This window comes from Ranitomeya variabilis, chromosome 2 (assembly GCF_051348905.1).
Source record: "Ranitomeya variabilis isolate aRanVar5 chromosome 2, aRanVar5.hap1, whole genome shotgun sequence".
NCBI lineage: Eukaryota > Metazoa > Chordata > Amphibia > Anura > Dendrobatidae > Ranitomeya > Ranitomeya variabilis.
The window spans coordinates 704,208,599-704,229,926 of record NC_135233.1 but is presented as its reverse complement, the minus strand read 5'-3'; the positions used below and the strand labels follow the sequence as shown (position 1 = coordinate 704,229,926).

Below are 21,328 nucleotides of genomic sequence, written 5' to 3'. Positions count from 1 at the left end.
TGGCGGACTGTCGGGACCAAAAAAACGCTACATGTAACGTTTTTTGCTCACGACGGTCCACTTTTTCCGACCGCGCATGCGCGGCCGGAACTCCGCCCCACCTCCCCGCACTTCCCCGCACCTCACAGTGGGGCAGCAGATGCGCTGGAAAAATGCATCCGCTGCCCCCGTTGTGCGGCGGAGACAACGCTAGCGTCGGGAACCTCGGCCCGAAGCACCGCGACGGGCCGAGCCCGACGCTAGTGTGAAAGTAGCATACGTAAGAAAGCAGTAGAAAAAGCAACATGAAAAGGAAACGCACAACTCAAACTGTAACAATATAATACAGTACTCAGAGCTGTTCAACTTGGGAGGGTGCTGTGTCCCCCAATGAAGGCTCTGAGAAAATAACCAAAAATCCTGTTTTCTCTATCGTTTCATTGGGGGACACCGGATACTATGGGATGTCCAAGGGGAGGGAACAGCAGAAAAAAATTAATTCCGGTTGGAGAACTCTCCACTGCCGCCTGCAAGATCCTGTAAAATTTGGCAAACGTGAATAGAGGACCAGGTTGCCGCTCTACAGAGATGCAGGGTGGAGGCCCTATGGCGTACCGCCCAGGAGGCGCCCTTCCCCAGGTAAAGTGTTCCTCAAACCCAGGAGAAAGCACCCTGTTCTGACCCGGTATGCCTCCAATTGCTATTCGGATCCAGTAAACAATCATTGTCCTGGAAGGCCCGAAGGCCTTTACGCGCATGCTCAGAAAAGGCTAAAAATAATCCGTCTTCCGAAAGGGGGGCCGTAGCCAGAGAGACGCGTATCGCCCTGACCAGGTCTAACCTGCTCAGAGAATGCTACGGAGGATGAGTCGGAGCCGGACAGAAAGTAAGGGAGCGCCAAGCTGGTAAGGAAAACGTAACGTGGCGTGCCTGTGGCTTCTCTTGGTGGGTGAACTCCTCTGTTGAAGGGAAATGGTGAAGAGACCGAAATTACCGAAACTCGTGTGTCAAAGGAGAATGGTGAGGTTTTGCCTATGGAAGGAGAGAGCTTGTCCTTCTTGTGGCCTCCTTAATAATTTGCTCCAGCTTAGAACCAAATAGATGGGGACTCTGGAAAGGCAGGTTGGTAAGGGACTTTTTTGAAGATAAGTTCACCTGCCACGCCTTAAGCCAAATGATCTGTCGGATGGCCACTATATCGCCGGACCCCGGAGCAGCACATGCAGCAGCGTCCAGAGAGGCGGATACCATGTACTTTTGTGCATGAGCAATTTGGTCTGTGAGGATGGCCAATTCCTCCGATCTGGCTCGAGAAACAATGCCCTGATGGAGCCGCTTAGCCCATGCGGCTATAGACTTTGCCACCCATGTGGAGGCAAAGGCAGAGCCTAATGTGTAAGCGGCCGCTTCAAAGGCTGACCTTTCAAAGGGCTCTATGAACCTGTCATTGGTGTCCTTGAAGGATGCACCATCTGTAAGAGGAAGGACCGTGTTGGTGGGCAGTCTTGAAACCCTAGGGCCCACTGTTGGGAAACCTGCGGGCCACTAGTAACAGCAGAGACAGGAATGGGCAATCTGTCAAGAAAGGATACCAGGGTCTGCGACATCCTGGTGAGGTCCGTCATGGATTGCGACAGAGATATAGCCCAAACTCGGATAGGGACACCACTTTCTCCTGGGACAGTAGGGGGACTCCTGAGTTGTGGGGGTGTTGCTGCAGGTCTGACAAAGGGGAGAGGACTGACCTGAACGGAGTTTGCATCTGCATGAAGAGCAAACAAAGTGCCTGACAAAAGAAGAAGAGGAACAGGAGGGCGAGAGCGCTCTCCCTTAGGATTAAGGTAAGAAGACTCACTAACTAATGCCAGAAGGTTAGGGTACAGAAAAGAATGTGCTTTGGAGAGTGTAAGTCTGCAGAGCAGAGCTACTCACAGTAAGATGCGGGTCTTGAAGACTGCTTCCAGGTTGTAGAGAGGCACTAAGAACCAGCAAGGCTGCAGGGAAAGATGCCTGTAGATAGAGGCCACCATCCGGGTTCAGGTGCCAGCAAATGGCGACCGCAGGGAGGAAGAGGAGGGCCCGTGGAGAGGAAAAGCACGTGCAGATTGCACGCCACTAAGGGGGTAGGAGGGGGCAAGATCAAAAAAGGCCCACTCGATTGAAGAGGGGTGGAGCTAACAGACGGAGAGGAGTCCTGCCAGCAACAGGTGGGAAAAAGCCCACCCAAAGATGCCAGGAGAAGGGGGCGGAGCTAACCGCCAGGAACTAGGCCACGCTGAAGCTGGGTCCTAGAGTAGAAAAGACGGCCACCAAGGCAGAGGGCGGCGCAGAGCCTCAGAGATTGCCCACAGGTGACCCTGCACCACGAAACTAGCTGAAGGTGAAGGGGAACAGGCCTGGTATGGACCAAAAAGGTCTTTACCGAATAGAAAACCCTAGGAGCACAAACCCTTCACCCGTTCTAATACAGATCCCCATTCTAATAAGGGAACTCTAGATTAAAAGGGGGATTAGAGGGGCAGGAAAAAACTAATTATTTTTCTTCATCCATAGTCTTCCTTATCTTCTGGTTTATCTTCTTCTTTATCTGAATCTTCTCTGACACCTCTGGACCGGAACCTGATGGAGAGAGAAAAAAGAAATGTACTTCCCCAACCTGAAGGCAAGACCATATTAGAATTCCGAGATCCTTGAGAATGTGGGACATCCGTGCCTCCTGAAAACGACAGGCTCTGGTGGGCGAGTGGGTAGGAGAGTGGGGCCAGGGCCATGATCTTATCACCAAGACATATGAGGATTCGGGCTGGCAGTACATGCCGTACTCATAGTCTCTACGTGGAAGTACAGTGTGACTGTTTACACTGTGTCCCTCCAGAGGTAAAGGAGAAGATCCATCTGAAAAAGAAGAGACGTTACGACCTGTGTCCACCTCCTACTGACGCTAAGGCTACTTTCACAAAAGTGCTTGCAGGATGCGTTTGTTTTCCATTGACTTGCATTAGCGACGCAGTGCGACACATTGCCGCACGTCGCAACCGTCGTGCGAAGGTTGCGTCGGACCGTCGCCACCAAAAAACGTTGCTTGTAACGCTTTTTGGTGCGTCGTTCCTGTCTTTTCCGACCGCGCATGCGCGGCTGGAACTCCGCCCCCTCCTCCCCGGACATGACAATGGGGCAGCGGATGCGTTGAAAAACAGTATCCGCTGCCCCCGTTGTGCGGCACATTCACTGCTAGCGTCGGTACGACGCAATTCTTCGTGTGTCGTCTGACACTAGTGTGAAAGTAGCCTAAGCTAAACTGATTACCTAGTGCTGGTCAGTGGGGTGTACACTGCGAAGAAGGAGCTAACTTCTTTGTGCATAGTGTCAGCATACACCCATGGTTAAACATGGTTTCCTGTGTCCCCCAACAAAACGATAGAGAAATTTTCTTTATCGGTTTCCTCCTGTTTATACATAAATACATTTATCAATCACAAGATAATTATAGTCATTATCTTTTTTTTCTTTTCTTTTAAGCGAGCTGAAAGCACACTAAAAATACACATGAAGGTCCGAGATACAACATGTATACCAGATTTCTCAGACTATAAGATGCACTTTTTTTTTCTCCCCAAATTAGGGATGAAAATGGGGGTTGCATCTTGTAGTCCGAAAGTAGCTTACGAAGATGAATAGATTTTGGTAATTTTTGTTTTTCACAATGAAATTATAACATTTTAGCCTTACCGCTTTCTAATGGTTGGATAACATCAGAATCTCCCATATCCCCATCTGTATTCCCTGCCCTGTGAAATTTGTACCTTGATCACTATGAATTCCCTATAGTACCCAAAGTCTAACAAGATATACCAGACAGGTGAGGGAACAAAGTCCTGGAAGCCACTGACCATCTCCTCCCAAGATCTGTGTACCTGCAGATGAGCGGAGATTAAAGTAGAAGGCATGCTGGAATATACCCCGTACAGTGAAGCATCTGTTCCTTTTTTATGAGCAAAAATATCTTCGCTACCAAGTATCCATTGTTTTGCTTGTGTATCTACTTATGTATGATGAATATATATATTCATCTTTCTAGCATCCTTACTATGGGATGTTTCACTAACAGCTTTCTTATTGATCACTATCTCTGGGTTATAGACACCCTAGGACTGCATGGTGAGCTTGGCTAAAGACTGGCATGTAAAGCTACTTTCACACTGGCGTTAACTGCAATCCGCCACAATGCGTCGTTTTGCCGAAAAAATGCATCCTGCAAAAGTGTTTGCAGGATGCGTTTTTTCCCCATAGACTTACATTAAGCGACGTATTGCGACGGATTGCCACACGTCGCACCCGTCGTGCGACGGTTGCGCCGTGTTGTGGCGGACCGTCGGGACCAAAAAACGTTACATGTAACGTTTTTTGCTCACGACGGTCCGCTTTCTCCGACCGCGCATGCGCGGCCGGAACTCCGCCCCCACCTCCCCGCACTTCCCCGCACCTCACAATGGGGCAGCGGATGCGCTGGAAAAATGCATCCGCTGCCCCCGTTGTGCGGCGGAGACAACGCTAGCGTCGGGAACCTCGGCCAGACTCACAGCGACGGGCCGAGCCCGACGCTAGTGTGAAAGTAGCCTTACACTGGAGCCTGGTGATGCTCAGTGTGGAAAATGATTATAAGGCCGGCGTCACACTTGACGTAAGACAATACGGAACGTATTATACGTCCGTACTACGCGTTCAATACGCCAAAATGTCTCCGTAATCGACTTCCGTAGTTAATGCGTTGCTTAGGTGTGGTCGCGTATTTTGCGCATGTGCTTGTGCGTGTGTAATCCGTATGTGATCTGTATGGCGTATTTTTCACGCACCCTCACAAAATGGACATTTAACGGTTTTCAGGCCTGCAAAACATTTAAACCATCATTAACCACACTATTTAAGCCCTCTACAACAGGTGGAGCCCTCCCATCTGCCCTATATGTTCTCTAGCATATTTTGGCTGTGTTGCTTTGAGCTTACAAACATGTCTGACCCTGTGTATTTAAGCACAACTCATCGGGTGTTGCTTCAACTGGGTGTTGTCTCGTCGCTTTGGCCAGCCATATCAGGTCAATGTGGATCCGCGAAGGAGGAGACGAAGATTGTGGGTACATCCTCTATTGACCCAACGCCAGAGTAAAGGCCATTTCCAGAGACTATATTCAGCTTTGAGGGCACATCCAGACAAGTTTTACCTGTATAGTCGCATGTCTATCAGGACTTTTGACATGTTGTTGGAGATCTTACGTCCTGGGATCACCTTTCAGGACACCTGGATGAGAAAAGCCATCTCTGCTGAGGAGCGTCTGCTCCTAACCTTACGGTATGTATTCCACATTCGCACATACTGTTTTTTTTTTTGTTTTTTAGTCAAACTGTGTGGTGTCCTACTATGTTTCATTAACTTAACTTGGACATGAAGCCACAAGCACATATAAAAGAATGGTGTAAATATTGTAGTATATTAAGATTTTAAAATGAACCTTTTTCTATTGTAAATGAAATATACACTTGTGCTTATTCCTATTTTCGTTGTCATCATGTTAATGTTTTTTTATCCTTTTTCTTGTATTGCAGCTTCCTGTCCACAGGCTTGTCCTATTCGGGTCTACACCTGGAGTTTCTGATTGGGCGGTCGACAATTTCACGCATTGTTAGGACAACCTGTTCCCAAATCTGGCAGAAACTTCATGAAGTTGTGTTGCCTGAGCCAAAACAGGACGATTGGCTCAAAATCGCCACTGGTTTCAAAAATAATTGTGACTTCCCTAACTGCATTGGAGCTGTGGATGGGAAACATATCAGGGTGCGTAAGCCGCCGAACTCTGGTTCCCAATTCTACAATTACAAGCAGTTTTTCTCTGTAGTTCTGTTAGCAGTTGCTGACAGTAACTACAGGTTTATAATTGTAGACATTGGGGCCTATGGGCGAACTGGAGACTCTAGGGTATTCAATTCGTCCATAATGGGTCGGCGGCTACGTGACAACCAGTTGAACCTCCCACCACCACAACAACTCCCAGGCTCCAATGCGGAAGCAGTGCCTTTTGTTTTGGTTGGAGATGAGGCCTTCCAACTGACGAGGCACGTCATGAGGCCTTACCCCAGGCGCAACCTTGACCACCGGCGGAGGGTGTTTAATTTGAGACTTGCAAGGGCACGGAGACTGGTTGAGTGCGCCTTTGGGATTCTTGTTGCCAAATGGCGTGTTCTTCAGTCTGCTATACAGCTGAGTGAGGCTACAATCAACGAAGTGATAAAAGCCTGTGTAATTCTACATAATTTCACAAGAATACATGATTGTTCCTCTACAAATTTGGAAGATAACCTCATGAACAATGTTAGTAGGCCTACCCCATATGTCCCTCCTCCGCGTCGTCCACTTTCTGGTCTGAAAGTTCGTGATGTCTTAACAAATTATTTTTTGACTCCTCAAGGTGCTACTCCCTGGCAAGACTATGCATTTTTGCATGTGTAATTATTTTGATCTATAAAGTATGTGTTAACCAATTTATAAACTCTGTCTGTAGTTTTTAATTCTTTCACATATGGTTATCAGTATATCATGTGTGTGTGATGGAAGAATGAATAGAGCGCATCCAGACTTTGCTTGTTAGTAATACAGCTTTTTACTGTAGAAAATGTGTTATTGTCTTGGTTATTTTTTGGCCATAAGCATTTTTTGGCCTCGAAATGGCCTTTTTTGTGTGGCACAACAAAGTAGTAACAACATCCACAATAAAGACTGCTATGTAGGCCCAATCCAAAAGAATATTGTGGATACAAATCATATAAAAAAAAAGAAAAAAAAAAGAAAAACAAACATAAAAAACCAAATAAAACTGAAAATAAAAAATTTACAAGTCCTGGTAGGTTGGTGCAGGAGATGTAGCTTGTTCGGGGTCAGCATCAGGTGGCCTTTGTAGGCCCAATTGTCCAGCACCCTGTGCAGATGTTGTAGTGGCCTGAGGGACATTAGCCCATCTATGATGCTGGGAACTTTGAAGAGTGGGGCGAGGATTTGGGAGATACCCCTGCTGTTGATGAACATATGGCCGGGAATCATACCCCAACCCAAAATGACCATATTGTCCATACCCAGGTTGGGACCAGCCTCCAGCACTGGGTGTGGACAAGTGGCCATATTGGGATGGTTGATGATATCCCGCCATATGTTTCTGAGGTTGCCATTGTGTGTTAGTTGTGGGTTGGGGTTGAGGTGTTGGCTGACGTGGAGGGGGTGCTTCAGATCCTTGTTGAGCAGCCAGGCCTTGTAATCTCTGAGGCCGCAGAATATTTTCAGGTGACATCTGCCACTGTTCAATCATCTGCAAGAGATTGTATGGGTTATTGGGGGGGTGCATGCGTCAATAATGATCTGAAAACACCCTCTCACACGAAGCCTCAACTCCCGCTCTATGGACCTTAAGTACTGGGCAATGCTCCTGGTAAAGCCCTCCTCACCATCATCCTCTCGAACCCGTGCCAAATAGTTCATGACCCCAGCATCCACGTTTCTCCTGCTTTGGATAAGCTCTCTCCTGCGGCGTGCACGCTGTGGTCTGACTGCAGCCTGTGGGGATGCATCCAGGGCAACAGTTGGGCTGCTGCTATTTCCAGGGTCATCCTGGCTAGGTGGTGGTGGTGCTGCTGCTGATGATGCTGCGGCCGCAGATGCAAACTGTGGGGCCTCTTGTTGTGGTTCGGATGCAGATGGAGCTGCCTGCCCAGATGAGGAGGATCCAGGAGGGATGGAGCCTGAGTGAGCAGCAGATGGACCAGCCACCTCTTCACCTTCCCCAACTGGGTCAATGAGCAGTTCAGAGTCAGACCCTGTCTCCCTGTCAGTGAGGTTAGACTGAGTTCTGAAAAAGAATAATGTTTTATGTTACAAATTTTTACGGACAAATTTTCGCAAACTTAAAAATTTGAAAAAGTTAGTGATGTTTTTACTTACGGCCTGAGGTCCATGCTGGGGTTAAGAAAGGTTAGGCGGTCAAAATAGACATATTTTCGTTTTTTAGGAGGTGCCCCGGCTCCACTTCTCTCCCGCTGCTGCCTCTCCCTCCTATACTGATCGCGGATACTCCGCCACCTTGTTGTAACATCACCCACTGAAACAACAAAAATGAAACACATTGATTAGCCCATTAAGCAGAGTGCTCACAAAAGGTGTAATTGACTACACAGATTAAAGTGTAGCATCCAAATAGGCATTTGTGGAGCACATTTAATATTAAATTTAAAAAACACACACAATTATCAAGCAAGGCCACAAGGACAGAGTCCCCTAACCTCTATCACAGAAAGGACAATTAATGGGAAACACTGTTAGTAAGGGACACCTATTCCAAACATTAATGAAATCCGTTTATCATGTACAACACCATGTATCTACTGGTGTGCTTTCTAGTTCCTTCATGAATATTTTAGAAAGTCCTGATGAGAAATTCAAAGTAGTAAGGGCCTGCTGTTTCACAAGAAGATTACATTTCTAACATGGGTGTACTTACTTATCTGTCGCTGTGCCTGACGTGGCTGCTGGTCATAATGTGGGAAGAGGGACCCACACACACTTCTCCATGCTGCATCTTTTTGGGCCCTGTTGGCATAATTTGGGTCTCTTTGATCCCAGAGGACAGGCCTCTCTTGGACCAAAATTATCAGCATGTCCGTATTGACAATGTTTGCCATACTGAATATCACTCCGTGGAGGCGTGCACCAGACTACCGGGTTCACTGTCTGGCTTTTTCAGCTAATTAGCATGTCTCACCTGCCTGATTGAGGCCTTTGGACATTTCCGGACATCTGCCAGTAAGTTGCGTATTTCTCGCAAGGCACACGCATGGTCCGTATGCATTCCGTATTATATCCTCTCCCATAGACTTGCATTGGCGTGTTTTTTGCGCGATACGCTGACAAACGCAGCATGCTGCGATTTTCTGCGTCCGTAGAACGCCGTATATTACGGATCCGTAATATACGGCTGATAGGACGAGACCCATTGAGAAGCATTGTGCCGTATGTTATGCGAGTTTTACGCACGTAGTTTCTGCGCTCTTACGTCCATAAAACTCGCATGTGTGACGGCGGCCTAAGACAGAGAAGTAGTAAAGACCTTTTATACAGAAATGTAACATAGTTTGTGGTGTTTTACAGAAACAAATTCCAGGTTTAACGGGAGTCTGTCCGCACAAAATGACTATTCAAACCAAGTACAGACTGTTGGTACACCCTTGGCGTGGCCAAATATTAAAGTGCACCGTCTCGCCTTATTTTCCCTGCATCTCCACACCCTCCCTTTCTTTGAAACCTTTGACTTTATAGACCCAGAGAAGGGCAGAGATAGATGGGTAACAAGGACGGTAAGCAGGAAGGAGCACTTAACTGTTTGGCCGCACCAAGGGTGCTCTGAGCGCCTGCACTTGCTTTGAACAGTCATTCTGTGCTGCCAGGTATTTTAGCTTTTAAAGGGAGCCTGATTGCTTCTGTGGTAACACTGACCAATTTCTCACATATTTTATGCATAAGGCCCCTACGCAGGTTCCTAAGTTTGCCACAAGTGATAATGTCAGCAGAACCCCAAGGCTGTGAATGTTGAAGCATTATGTGAAACTAGCAGCATAAATGATTACAATAGTAAGGTGCTAGTAAAAACAAACATTTGGTTGCTGGCCAGTACAGATGGACTGCAAATCTATTGGTCAAAGAGTAGCGCTTGTGACCTCACGATACTCCTATGCTACAGAAGAAAAGCTGCCTTCGCTTGGAGCTTTGGAGGCTGAACTGTTCGGGCCAGCTGCACAGGCATGACCTCCAATTGTACAATTCAGTAATCTTCATCTCCTCCCATCAATCACTTAGACATCTGAAAGACCCCTGACAATGCAATAGCTTGGATTTGTAGTCGATTATTCAATACATGCGTGTTGACATCCTTCTAAAGATTATGACTAAAGCGAAACACTATAGAAACAGGAAAATTGCATGTGCTCTTGGTCAGACGTACTAGATTTTACACTATGTAGATTAGTTGGCTGTCGGGTCTGAATAGTTATATTGGGACTTCTTTTTCCCCGCTGCCTCCCCCTTATATGCTGGTAAATACTACATACGTTTATTAAACCCCCTGTTTTGTCTTTGTTTTCAGGATGGAAACAGCTTCATTGTGTTGGATGAAGAAAGGTTTGCAAAAGAAATCCTGCCCAGACATTTCAAGCATAACAACATGGCGAGTTTTGTGAGACAGCTGAACTGGTGTAAGTTACATCGCCGTTTGTCATGGCAGCAAATGTACACCGAGTTTGGAGGCATTTTAGCATAAGTTCACCTTCTTTGTCATTTTACATGTGATTTATTAAGAAAACAAATGAAGATGCTATTTGGAGGGGAGCCACTGAAAGGCTGTATTCTCCGTCTGCTGCATCTCCCCAGTCAATACAGTTCAGCAGAATGGCCGACAGAGCTGTGATCAGTAAGCAAGCTGGTATGCTCAGCTCCTTATCAGCATCAAGGCTGCTATAACTTCTCTATAACTGGGTTATTTTTTGTTTTTTTTCATCACTTTTTTTTCTTTCAAGAACCATAACTTTTTTTATTTCTCTGTTCACAGAGCTTGTGCTACAAGTTGTACTTTTGAATGACACCTTTCAGTCTACCGCATAGTGTACTGCAAAACTGGAAAATATTCCAAGTGTGTTAAAATTGGAAATAAAGTGCAATTCCACAATAGCTTTTTATTTACCATGCTCACTATACGGTAAAACTGACCTGGCGATATAATTCGCCAGGTCGGTATGAGTATGCAGATACCAATCAAGTGTAGTTTTTAGGTTTTTTTTAAGTGAAGGGGGAAAAAAAAGTGTAGGCCATTAGTTAAAAAAAGGAGGGGGGGGGGGTAGTGTTTTTTTTTTTTGTTGTTGTTGTTGTTGTTGTTGCTTGTCATGATTTTCCAAAACCCGTAACGGTTTAGTTTTTTTTTAAATCCAGAGGGACTGACTAATTTCAAGGAAAGTACACACAGCAATGAGTGACCACATCAATATAATGCCCAGCTGAAGAAAAGGCAGGCCATGCCTTTATATGCACATGATGCAAACAAAACCCAAAGGTGTGAACTAGGATATAAACTGGTGTGCATGCAGCGTGCAAGCGTACGTTCACACTGGCCACTAAACAGAAAAAAAACAAAGACAGAAGCATAATGATTAAATATCCTGCAGTAAATAAACGGCAATAGTGCATGAAAATAACATACGGTTCTGAGTCGACATGTCTTTTGATTTAAAAAAAAAAAAAAGGCAAAAGGCATCCAACCACTTTACAGTGACTGTAATTGGGACAGTCCTAACTCCAATACTAGGACTGTCCCAATTACTGTCACCGTGAAGTGGTGTGGGATGCCTTTTGCATTTTTTTTGATCAAAAGACATGTTGATTCAGTACCTTATGTTATTTTCACGTACTATGCTGTTTCATACTGCCGGGTATTTAATTATTATATTTCTGTCTTGGTTTTTTTCTGGTCTCTTTCTTGTTGGCATCTCATCTTTTTAGGTATGTACAAAAATGCAGTCAAATACACTTTTTTGCAACTTTAAAAAAAGATGAAAATCGCTTGAACAGAGGCCATACAGAGTCCAGATTAACTCTTTCTAGTCAATGGTTCTGTTTGAATAATGTATTCTGCAGATTTAAGATATGCTCACACTCTGCATTTTTGGTGCGTAAAACAAATAGCAGTGTCTCAGTGGATAGCTTTGCAGTGCTGGGGTCCTGGGTTCAAATGCCGCCAAGGACAAAATCTGCAAGGAGTTTGTTCTCCCCGTGTTTGCGTGGGTTTCCAAAGACACATTGATAGGCAATTTAGATTGAGTGCCAATGGGGACAGCGATGATGTCTGTAAAGCGCTGTGGAATATGATGGCGCTATATAAGAAAGCAAAGTAAATCACCTCAGGGGTTCTTCAAACATGACGTGTGCAATCTATTACAGCCAAAATTGCCTGCCAAAATTTGAACAGGTCGTCCAACCGCAAAATGTTTTTTTTTTAAATCAATTTGTGCTGTATTACAATGTTAAACATCCCAATACCTTTAGGTTTTTTTTTTTGTTTCTACCTTTTTGTTCCTCCTGAATTTCTTATCATTGCCTGCATCTAATTTGCTTACGCTCTGGTCTCCAGGTTTGCATTCAGGTACATACTGGCTCTAAAATGCACCTCCATTTTTATTTCAGATGGCTTTCATAAAGTTATGCAGGATGAGACTGGTTCTACCAGACATGATAAATATTGCTCAGGCAGATATGAGCACAGCTTCTTCAAGCGTGGCCATGAAGAGCTACTGACAAAGATAAAACGGAAAGTAACGACAAGTACGGGAGATAAGCGGGTGATCCGGAAAGCCAAGGTTTGTTTGTTCTTTTTCTACATTTCCGGTATAGCCTTTAGCAAATGCAGGCAAAACCGCAACATAAATGCTTTATAATAAAATATATACAGTTGTATTACAAATTCATAATTGGGGTTAAATAATCTTGTTTATTAGCAAATTGTCAAGTTTCTGTTATTTGCAATAAATGAATAAAAAAAACCCCAATGTAAATGGCCCCATATAACTAATATATCTAAAGACCTGCAGCAAGGTTTAATGGCAGCAGGAACTGAGGTTTGAGCTTTCGTAGTAAAGGCCTGTGCAGATGAGCATATTTGCTGTCTAAGTGAGAGCCAATAAAACGTCAGATCGCACTCAAAGAAGCTCTGGAAGATTTTGAAGTTGCAGTAACGTTACTGGACTGAAGTGCCATAGAAAATCTTAGATTGGATTTTAATAAGGTTATTGAAGGAAGCAAAGCAAAGAATATTTGTATCACGGGTTTACCATGACAGAGAGGAAACAGAAGACTGCGGTGTCTGATTTCTCCTACTCTTGCTCTGATTAAAGCACTTCACCTTCATATTTAACTGTGCAGGTTTTTTTTTAGCAGTGCAGGGGTTAATCTGCTCAGTTGAGAGCTCTTGAAAGCTTTCCTGTGTTTTGGCTCTCAGCTGTTCACTGTTAGCCACTCCCATGTCCTATATAATCTGGGCCCTGGCTAGCCCTCATTGCCAGAGTAGTTTATGCTGCATGGTTGGAGATGGTGGTGTTTGTTTGTTGTTTGAGAAGGGGTTTGGTGGATTTATCGGAGACCCTTACTAGATTTTAGGGGTACTAATCCCTCCTCCTTCTCTGGTTTAACCCCATCCTCCACTCCCCGGTGTATACCTCTGTTGTTTGTGTGAGTATATTTTTATTATTTTCCTTTATCCCTGTTTGTATTACCTTGTTAGTCTGGTTGGTGTATTACGGTACGCTACTACTCCCCTCTTCCTTGGGTGGGGGAGGGATACAGACTGAGGGCGGATTCAGGAGCTAAGGCAAGATATGTGGCCCTGGCGTCTTCACCATCAGAAGTAATCCAGAGAAAAGAGCGAGCTAGGGTGCCCCTAGTGGTAGGGACAGTGAAGAAGCCACTGGTCCCGAGATAACCGACAACAGAGCCGTGATAGTTGGTGAACTGGATGCTTATAACCTTGAGGAATAGACGAAGATTCCTCAAGAATGCTGCCTGAAGATGGTGTCTGGCTGTGTAACAGATAATAACCAAAGGGGGCTCTACTAAGTACTATAGACCCCTGTCATGTAGGGGTTGAATAATTCTGAGTCTGCAGTAGTCAGTAAATTGAAATTGTATGTTGAATTTGGAGAAACCACTCGTTAAATTAGTTGTGTTGAGGTAATTACATTCTTGTTTCATTGGTTTATTGCAAACAGAAAGTTTGCAAATATTGCTAATAAACTAATTTGCAATGGGGGGGCTTGTTAATGATTTCAACGATATATAAAATGTTTATTTGTTCAGTGTGACGCTACATCATTCTTTCTCTGGTGTGTTGGCATTAAAATCAATGTGGTCGACCAGTTTCTAGATCTGCATATGCCATCTATTGACTGTTATCCTTCTAAAAAAAATTTTCTAAACCTATCCAGGCCAATGATTACCAGGCAGAAAATCACTTGTTAGGGAATCTGGAAGGTTTCCTTATTAGAGGGAGTCTGTCACCCCAAAATTGTATATGAGATAAGGCCACCGGCATCAGGGGCTTATCTACAGCATTCTGTAATGTTGTAGATAAGCCCCCGATGTATCCTGAAAGGTAAGAAAAACAGGTTATAATATACTCACCCAGGGGCGGTCCCGCTGCTGTCCGATCCGATGGGCGTCACGGTCCGGGGCCTCCCATCTTCATAGGATGACGTCCTCTTCTGGTTTTCACGGCGTACTTTATCTGCCCTGTTGAGGGCAGAGCAAAGTACTGCAGGGCGCAGGCGCGTGGAAATGTCAATGAGGCCAGGCCCTGCACTGCCCTCCCCAGACAAGCTACGGTAAAAGCGGAGTATAAGACACACCACCATTTTATTAAAAAAAAAAAAAAAAAAAAGTTTCCTATTTTCCTCCCCAAAATTTGGGGTGCGTCTAATAATCCTGAAAACTTGTGATTTCCTGCCTAGAAGTAATCATGTTATATATATATATATATATATATATATATATATATAATTTTTTTTTTTTTTTTTTTTTTTTTATGACTGGTTATATGGATTTACAGCTCTGTTCTAGTAAATATTCCCATCGCATTGTCCCTCACTTAATAGAATAACAGGTTACTTTTATTGAAAAAATATCTATTTTAACAATTGTAAATCATCCAGTTGCCACAATGAAAACTAAATCTCCGAGCAGTCCTAAATACTCGGAGGTCACCCGAGCAACGAGTTCACTCGCTCATCACTACCTACTATGTGAAATCATGTTACATATCTCATGTGATCTTCAATTATGCATTTTTTTCTCTTCGCCACGACAGCACCCACTGAGAGAGGGGATCCGCCCCTAGGAACAGGAAACCCTACGGAGAGATAAAAGGGGCGGTCCCCCTCGCTCCCACAGTTTGGTTTCCTGTTCCTATGGGAATCCACGGAGAAGAGGATGCCTAGCCTGGATGCCTCTTGCGCAGTTTACCTGTGAGGACGGCAAGGGCTCCAGAGCTGGAAGCAGCGTCGGGGGTCCTGTTGTCAGCTTCCCCCCTCTGCTGGCAGACGCCGTGAGGCCAGGACTGGAAGTTGCTGGCTCATGGAGATCCATCCGGGACTTCTGTGGGGAGCAAGCGCTGAGGTAGGATGAGCGCTGCGCCGTCCTCGGCGAGCGCTCATGCGGCGTGGGGCTCCAGTATATTCCCCCAGAAGTACAGCCGAAAGCTTCCGGGGTGATGGAAGAGGAAGACAGCGCCTGCGCTGATCCCGGTGGCAGCGCAGGCGCATAGAGTATGGCCGCGACCCGGAGGTGATTAGCACTTCCGGGTTCAACCGGAAGAAAATGGCCGCCCCCATGTGAAAAGGATGCCGGCACTGACACTCCGGTGTCCAATATTGATTCTGCGCAGGACCCTGCGATGTCTTCCGTCGAGGCCACCGCATCCACTCCACGCAGCCATGCCAGCAGCAGCCGCTCTAAACAGAGCGGATCTTCTAGGAAGAACAAGTCGACTCAGCCTGTACCTCAGTCTCCTCCTCATCAGCCGGTACCTTGACAGCAGCTTCACTGGGGTGAGTGTGCATCTACCCTATTAAGCTGATTATATTTCCCTCTCCTTCTATACACCCTAGGCAAAAAGGACTGAAAAAACGAAACACAGGCAGTGTGCGTTATGTCTCCAGCCCCTTCCGGATAGTCACACAAAAAGGCTTTGTAAACCGTGCATTGATTCTACCGTACGGGAAGAAGCCTCAGTTAAATCAGAATATATTAGAGTCATGATTAGGGAAGAATTACGAGCCCTGCATAGTTCTGACAAAGAGCCGCGTACTAAGGGAAGAAGGGGGTACGTTTCCCCTATATCTGATCAGTCTTCTGATATAGAGAATACAGACTCTGATATTTCCCACGAATATGTTTCCCCTGATGAGGATCAGGATACATGCTTTCCCACCGATAACATCGATAACCTTGTGAAATCCGTTTGTAATACCATGGGCATTGAGGATTCTAAGGTCCCTAGAACGCAGCAGGACATAATGTTCGCTGGTCTATCAGAAAGGAAAAGACCCTCCTTTCCGGTAATAGCAGCGGTAAAAAATTTAATAAAAAAAGAGTGGGAAAGCCAGGGCCAAAGGGGATTACCACCATCCTCAAAAAGGCGTTATCCCTTCAATGATGAACAGTTCTCGGCATGGTCAAAAGCCCCAAAAGTAGATGCAGCAGTGGCATCCACATCCAAAAAATCCCTGCTGCCTGTGGAGGATTCGGGCTCATTGCAAGACCCACTGGACCGTAAAGCCGACTCTCTTTTAAAAAGAGCCTGGGAGTCGTGTACGGGAGCTTTTAGACCGGCTATATCGGCTACATGTACCGCTAGGTCCATGCTAGTCTGGCTCAATGATTTGGAGGAAGGACTAAAAGGCGGTCTCTCTAGAGACAAATTGATGGCCTCTATACCTTTAATTAGGGGTGCTACTGCTTTCCTGGCGGACTCATCTGCTGACTCCATACGCTTGGCAGCCAAGTCAGCAGGGCTGATGAATGCAGCACGTAGGGCCCTGTGGCTTAAGGGCTGGAAGGGTGATCCCCAGACAAAATCCAAATTGTGTGGCCTCCCATGTCAGGGTGAGTACCTGTTTGGTACTAAACTGGACGAAATCCTAACTAAAGCGGGAGAGAGAAAGAAGGGCTTCCCTAATAATAATTACCTTCCGTCCTATAGGAGAGCGTTCCGGAAGCCCGTGTTTAATAAAAGGAAGGAGTTTAAGAACCAAGACCGCTGGGCCACTAGAGACACAAAACAAAGAGGTGCTTTCTTTGGGAAGCGCCCTTTCAAAACTGAAGACAAACCCCGTTAGAGCAGATCTACCTGTGGGAGGTAGATTGTCCTCCTTCTCAAATCAATGGCGAGAAATAACATCAAATGTCTGGGCAAATAATCTCATCACCTCTGGCTTAAAGTTAAAATTTTCCCGGGTCCCTCGGGACTCATTTCTATTGACTTCTTTGAAGTCTCAGTCACAACAGGAGGCATTGGAGCAGGAAGTAATGAATCTTCTATCCAAGGGAGTTTTGGTGGAAGTTCCATTTCTTCAGGAGGGTAAGGGGTTCTATTCCCCTTTATTTTTAATTCCAAAACCGGATGGATCATTCAGAACCATTATAAACCTTAAAAAATTGAACACCTTCTTAGAAAATCAAACCTTTAAAATGGAGTCTATCCAATCCACCATAAAACTCCTGTTTCCCCATTGCTTTATGACGGTTCTTGACCTAAAAGATGCGTATTACCATCTACCAATCTTTATAGAACATCAACAATATCTCCGCGTGGCGATTTGTATTGAATGGGTGTATACGGCATTTTCAGTATACAGCAATGCCCTTTGGTCTATCAATAGCTCCAAGAGTGTTCACTAAACTAATGTCGGAGGTAATGTCATATCTAAGATTAAAAGACACCCTCATAATCCCATACCTAGACGACCTTTTGTTAATGGGAAATTCCCCTTCACAATGTCGGCAACGATTGTGTGATATGATTTCATCTCTACAGAGGTTAGGGTGGTTAAGAAATTGGGAAAAATCTAGGCTATTCCCAACAACTCGGCAAACATTTCTGGGGATTATATTAGACTCTATGAGCCAGAGATGTTTTCGCCCAGAAATTAAACAAATTACAGTTAGAAATAAGGTTCAGTCTGTAATAGATAAACCTCTAATTTCTTTGCGGGAAAGCATGTCCCTTCTTGGCTCCTTCACATCATGTATTCCAGCTGTTCCATGGGCTCAGTTCCATTCGAGGCGTTTACAGTATGCACTTTTACATGAAGAGGTAAAACTACAAGGTCGTCTAGACGGTAAAATTTCCCTTTCTAGTGAAGTAATCCAATCTCTAATCTGGTGGCTAGAACCAAATCATCTGGTTAGCGGGGTCCCCTGGGTAGTTAAACCATCAAACACAATATTTACGGATGCCAGTCCTAGTGGTTGGGGAGCACACTTGGAAGACCAGTTAGGGTACTGTCACACAGTGACACTTTGGACGCTACGACGGCACGATCCGTGACGTCGCAGCGTCGTATGATTATCGCTCCAGCGTCGTAGACTGCGGTCACACTTTGCAATCACGGCGCTGGAGCGATGACGAAGTCCCCGGGTAACCAGGGTAAACATCGGGTTACTAAGCGCAGGGCCGCGCTTAGTAACCCGATGTTTACCCTGGTTACCAGCGTAAACGTAAAAAAAACAAACAGTACATACTCACATTCCGGTGTCTGTCCCCCGGCGTTCTGCTTCTCTGCACTGTGTAAGCACCAGAGCCGGAAAGCAGAGCGGTGACGTCACCGCTGTGCTCGCTTTCCGGCCGGCAGGCGCTCACAGTGCAGAGAAGCTGAGACGCAGGGGGACAGACACCGGAATGTAAGTATGTACTGTTTGTTTTTTTTACGTTTACGCTGGTAACCAGGGTAAACATTGGGTTACTAAGCACGGCCCTGCGCTTAGTTACCCGATGTTTACCCTGGTTACAAGCGAACACATCGCTGGATCGGTGTCACACACAACTATCCAGCGATGTCAGCGGGTGATCAAGCGACGAAAGAAAGTTCCAAACGATCTGCTACGACGTACGATTCTCAGCGTGATGTCTGATCACAGTAGCGTGTCAGACACAGCGATATCGTATGGATATCGCTGCAACGTCACGGATCGTACCGTCGTAGCGATCAAAGTGTCACTGTGTGACAGTACCCTTAGTCCAAGGACTATGGTCCGTTACGGAGTCAGACGACTCATCTAACAAAAGAGAGCTAAAAGCTATCTATCATGCCCTATGTGAATTCCTTCCGCAGCTACACGGAACACATACCAGAATTCTGTCAGACAACATGACATCAGTGGCTTATATCAATCATCAAGGAGGAACAAGATCAGGAACACTCATGTCTATAGCCGAAGACATCCTAACTATAGCCGAAGAACATCTTCTGTCCCTATCAGCGCTTCATGTCAGAGGAGTGGATAACTCAAAAGCAGACTTCCTCAGTCGTCATACCCTCCACCAGGGCGAGTGGGTTCTAAATCATCGAATTTTCAAAATGATAACCGTGAAATGGGGCATACCCAATATAGATCTCTTCGCTACAAGAGACAACAGGCAGCTAAAAAGATTCGCTTCAATGTTCCGAACCGACAACCCCCATATTCTCGATGCCCTCCAGGTTCCATGGACATTTCAGAAAGCATATGCGTTTCCTCCGTTGATTCTTCTTCCAGCAGTAATCAGGAAGATAAGGGAGGACAGAGCGAATATAATCTTGATTGCCCCGTTTTGGCCAAAGAGACCATGGTTTTCCCTGCTCAGAGCCATGTCCATCTCGGATCCATGGATTCTCCCAGAGGATCAGGATCTTCTCTTCCAGGGACCCTTCAACCACCCTCATGTGAAGGGACTGCGGTTAACAGCCTGGAATTTGAGAGGCAGCTGTTAAAACGAAGAGGCTTCTCTGATAAAGTAATTGATACCTTATTGTTAAGTAGAAAAAAATCCACTACATCTATCTATGTAAGAGTGTGGAAAAAATTCCTAAGCCTCTATCCATCGGCCCTGTCAAATGAAATTCCAGTCTCTACTATTTTAGAATTTCTCCAGAGTGGACGTGATTTAGGCCTTTCAGTTAGTACTTTAAAAGTACAAGTTTCTGCACTAGGGGCCTTGTATAGTCACAACGTTGCGGGTGATTGATGGATAGCCAGGTATATTTCAGCCTGCCAGAGATCTGAACCAGTTCAAATTCCCCACTTACCTCCTTGGGATGTTAATTTAGTCCTTGAAGCCTTGACAGATCACCCGTTTGAGCCTCTACACTCAGCTCATATTAAACACGTTTCCCTCAAGACTGCTCTTCTTGTCGCTTTAGTGTCGGCAAGAAGAGTAAGTGACATACAGGCGCTATCAGTAGATCCTCCTTTTCTGTCAATATTTCCAGATAGGAAAGGTCTGTTTTCAGGACAATTCTACCTACCTAAAATGTGTACTAAATTCCATAGATCTCAAGAAATTCTTCTTCCTTCCTTCTATAATAACCCTACAGATCAGGAAGAGAAAAAGTACCATACTTTAGATGTGAGAAGGGCTGTAATAACTTATCTAGACAGGACTAGCGCCTGGAGGAAGAGCAGGGCTCTTTGTTTCATTCCAGGGTCAAAGAAAAGGAGCTGGTGTTACAAAAGGCACATTATCCCGATGGATTCGGGAGGCGATATACCTGGCCTATTCGTCTAAAGGGGAGAATCCACCTGAGACTGTAAAGGCACATTCCACCCGAGCGATAGCATCATCTTGGGCGGAGCGAGCAGAGGTTCCAATAGAACTCATATGTAAGGCCGCAACCTGGTCTTCTACTACTACCTTCTATTGTCACTATAGACTAGATCTATCTGCCTCCACTGACCTGTGTTTCGGTAGATCAGTTCTTAACACAATAATCCCCCCCCCCCCCCCCCCAAATAACTATCTCTGAAAGTCTCTCAGTGGGTGCTGTCGTGGCGAAGAGAAAACACCGGATTACGTACCGGTAGTGCTCTTTTATAGAGCCACGACAGCACCCCTTCACTTCCCTCCCAAATATATTAGTTTGCATATGAGCACTGTTAAGGGTGATTGGTTCTTGTAATAAAGTTAAGATAAATGATGATATAGAATTACCTACTAAAACTGGTGGGCGGTTCCTCGCAATCTCTGTAACCCAAACTGTGGGAGCGAGGGGGACCGCCCCTTTTATCTCTCCGTAGGGTTTCCTGCTCCTAGGGGCGGATCCCCTCTCTCAGTGAGTGCTGTCGTGGCTCTATAAAAGAGCATTACCGGTACGTAATCCGGTGTTTTGTAACGATTAGCTGTTCTTCCTTGCGACGGTTGAACTACTTAGATACCTACTGGTGTATAAAATGCTCATTAGACAAGCTTGGGTATTTTATTGCAAGAGTTGTTAGAAGCTGCAGCTGCATCCCCCTCCTCTGTATCCAGTATTTACTGTTTTAGTCGAGCACAATTTTTTTTTTCTTACTCCTGATTTTTTTCCCTGTAGGTTTTTACTGAAAGCTTGAAGGGAAAGGGGAACTTTACCCCGCTCCAGCACCCTCCCCAGGTAAGCTACGGTAAAAGCGGAGTATAAGACGCACCACCATTTTATTTAAAAAAAAATTCCTATTTTCCTCCCCAATATTTGCGGTGTGTCTTACAAT

The 21,328-nt window shown here is 45.4% G+C and overlaps 1 protein-coding gene across 3 annotated transcripts in view; it reads left to right on the top strand.

Annotated features, from left to right (window-relative positions):
* The window catches only part of LOC143807654 (uncharacterized), a 79,336-nt gene that overhangs the window by 22,212 nt on the left and 35,796 nt on the right, over nucleotides 1-21,328 (top strand). For all 3 annotated transcript variants that reach the window (XR_013221776.1, XM_077289458.1, XM_077289457.1), the window contains exons 2-4: nucleotides 10,155-10,263; nucleotides 12,242-12,414; nucleotides 21,172-21,231. Coding sequence is in view for 2 of the 3 variants with exons in the window: in XM_077289458.1 (XP_077145573.1) it covers nucleotides 10,155-10,263; nucleotides 12,242-12,414; nucleotides 21,172-21,231 (342 nt within the window). In the remaining variant the exon portion in view is untranslated. The remainder of the gene's footprint in view (nucleotides 1-10,154; nucleotides 10,264-12,241; nucleotides 12,415-21,171; nucleotides 21,232-21,328) is intronic.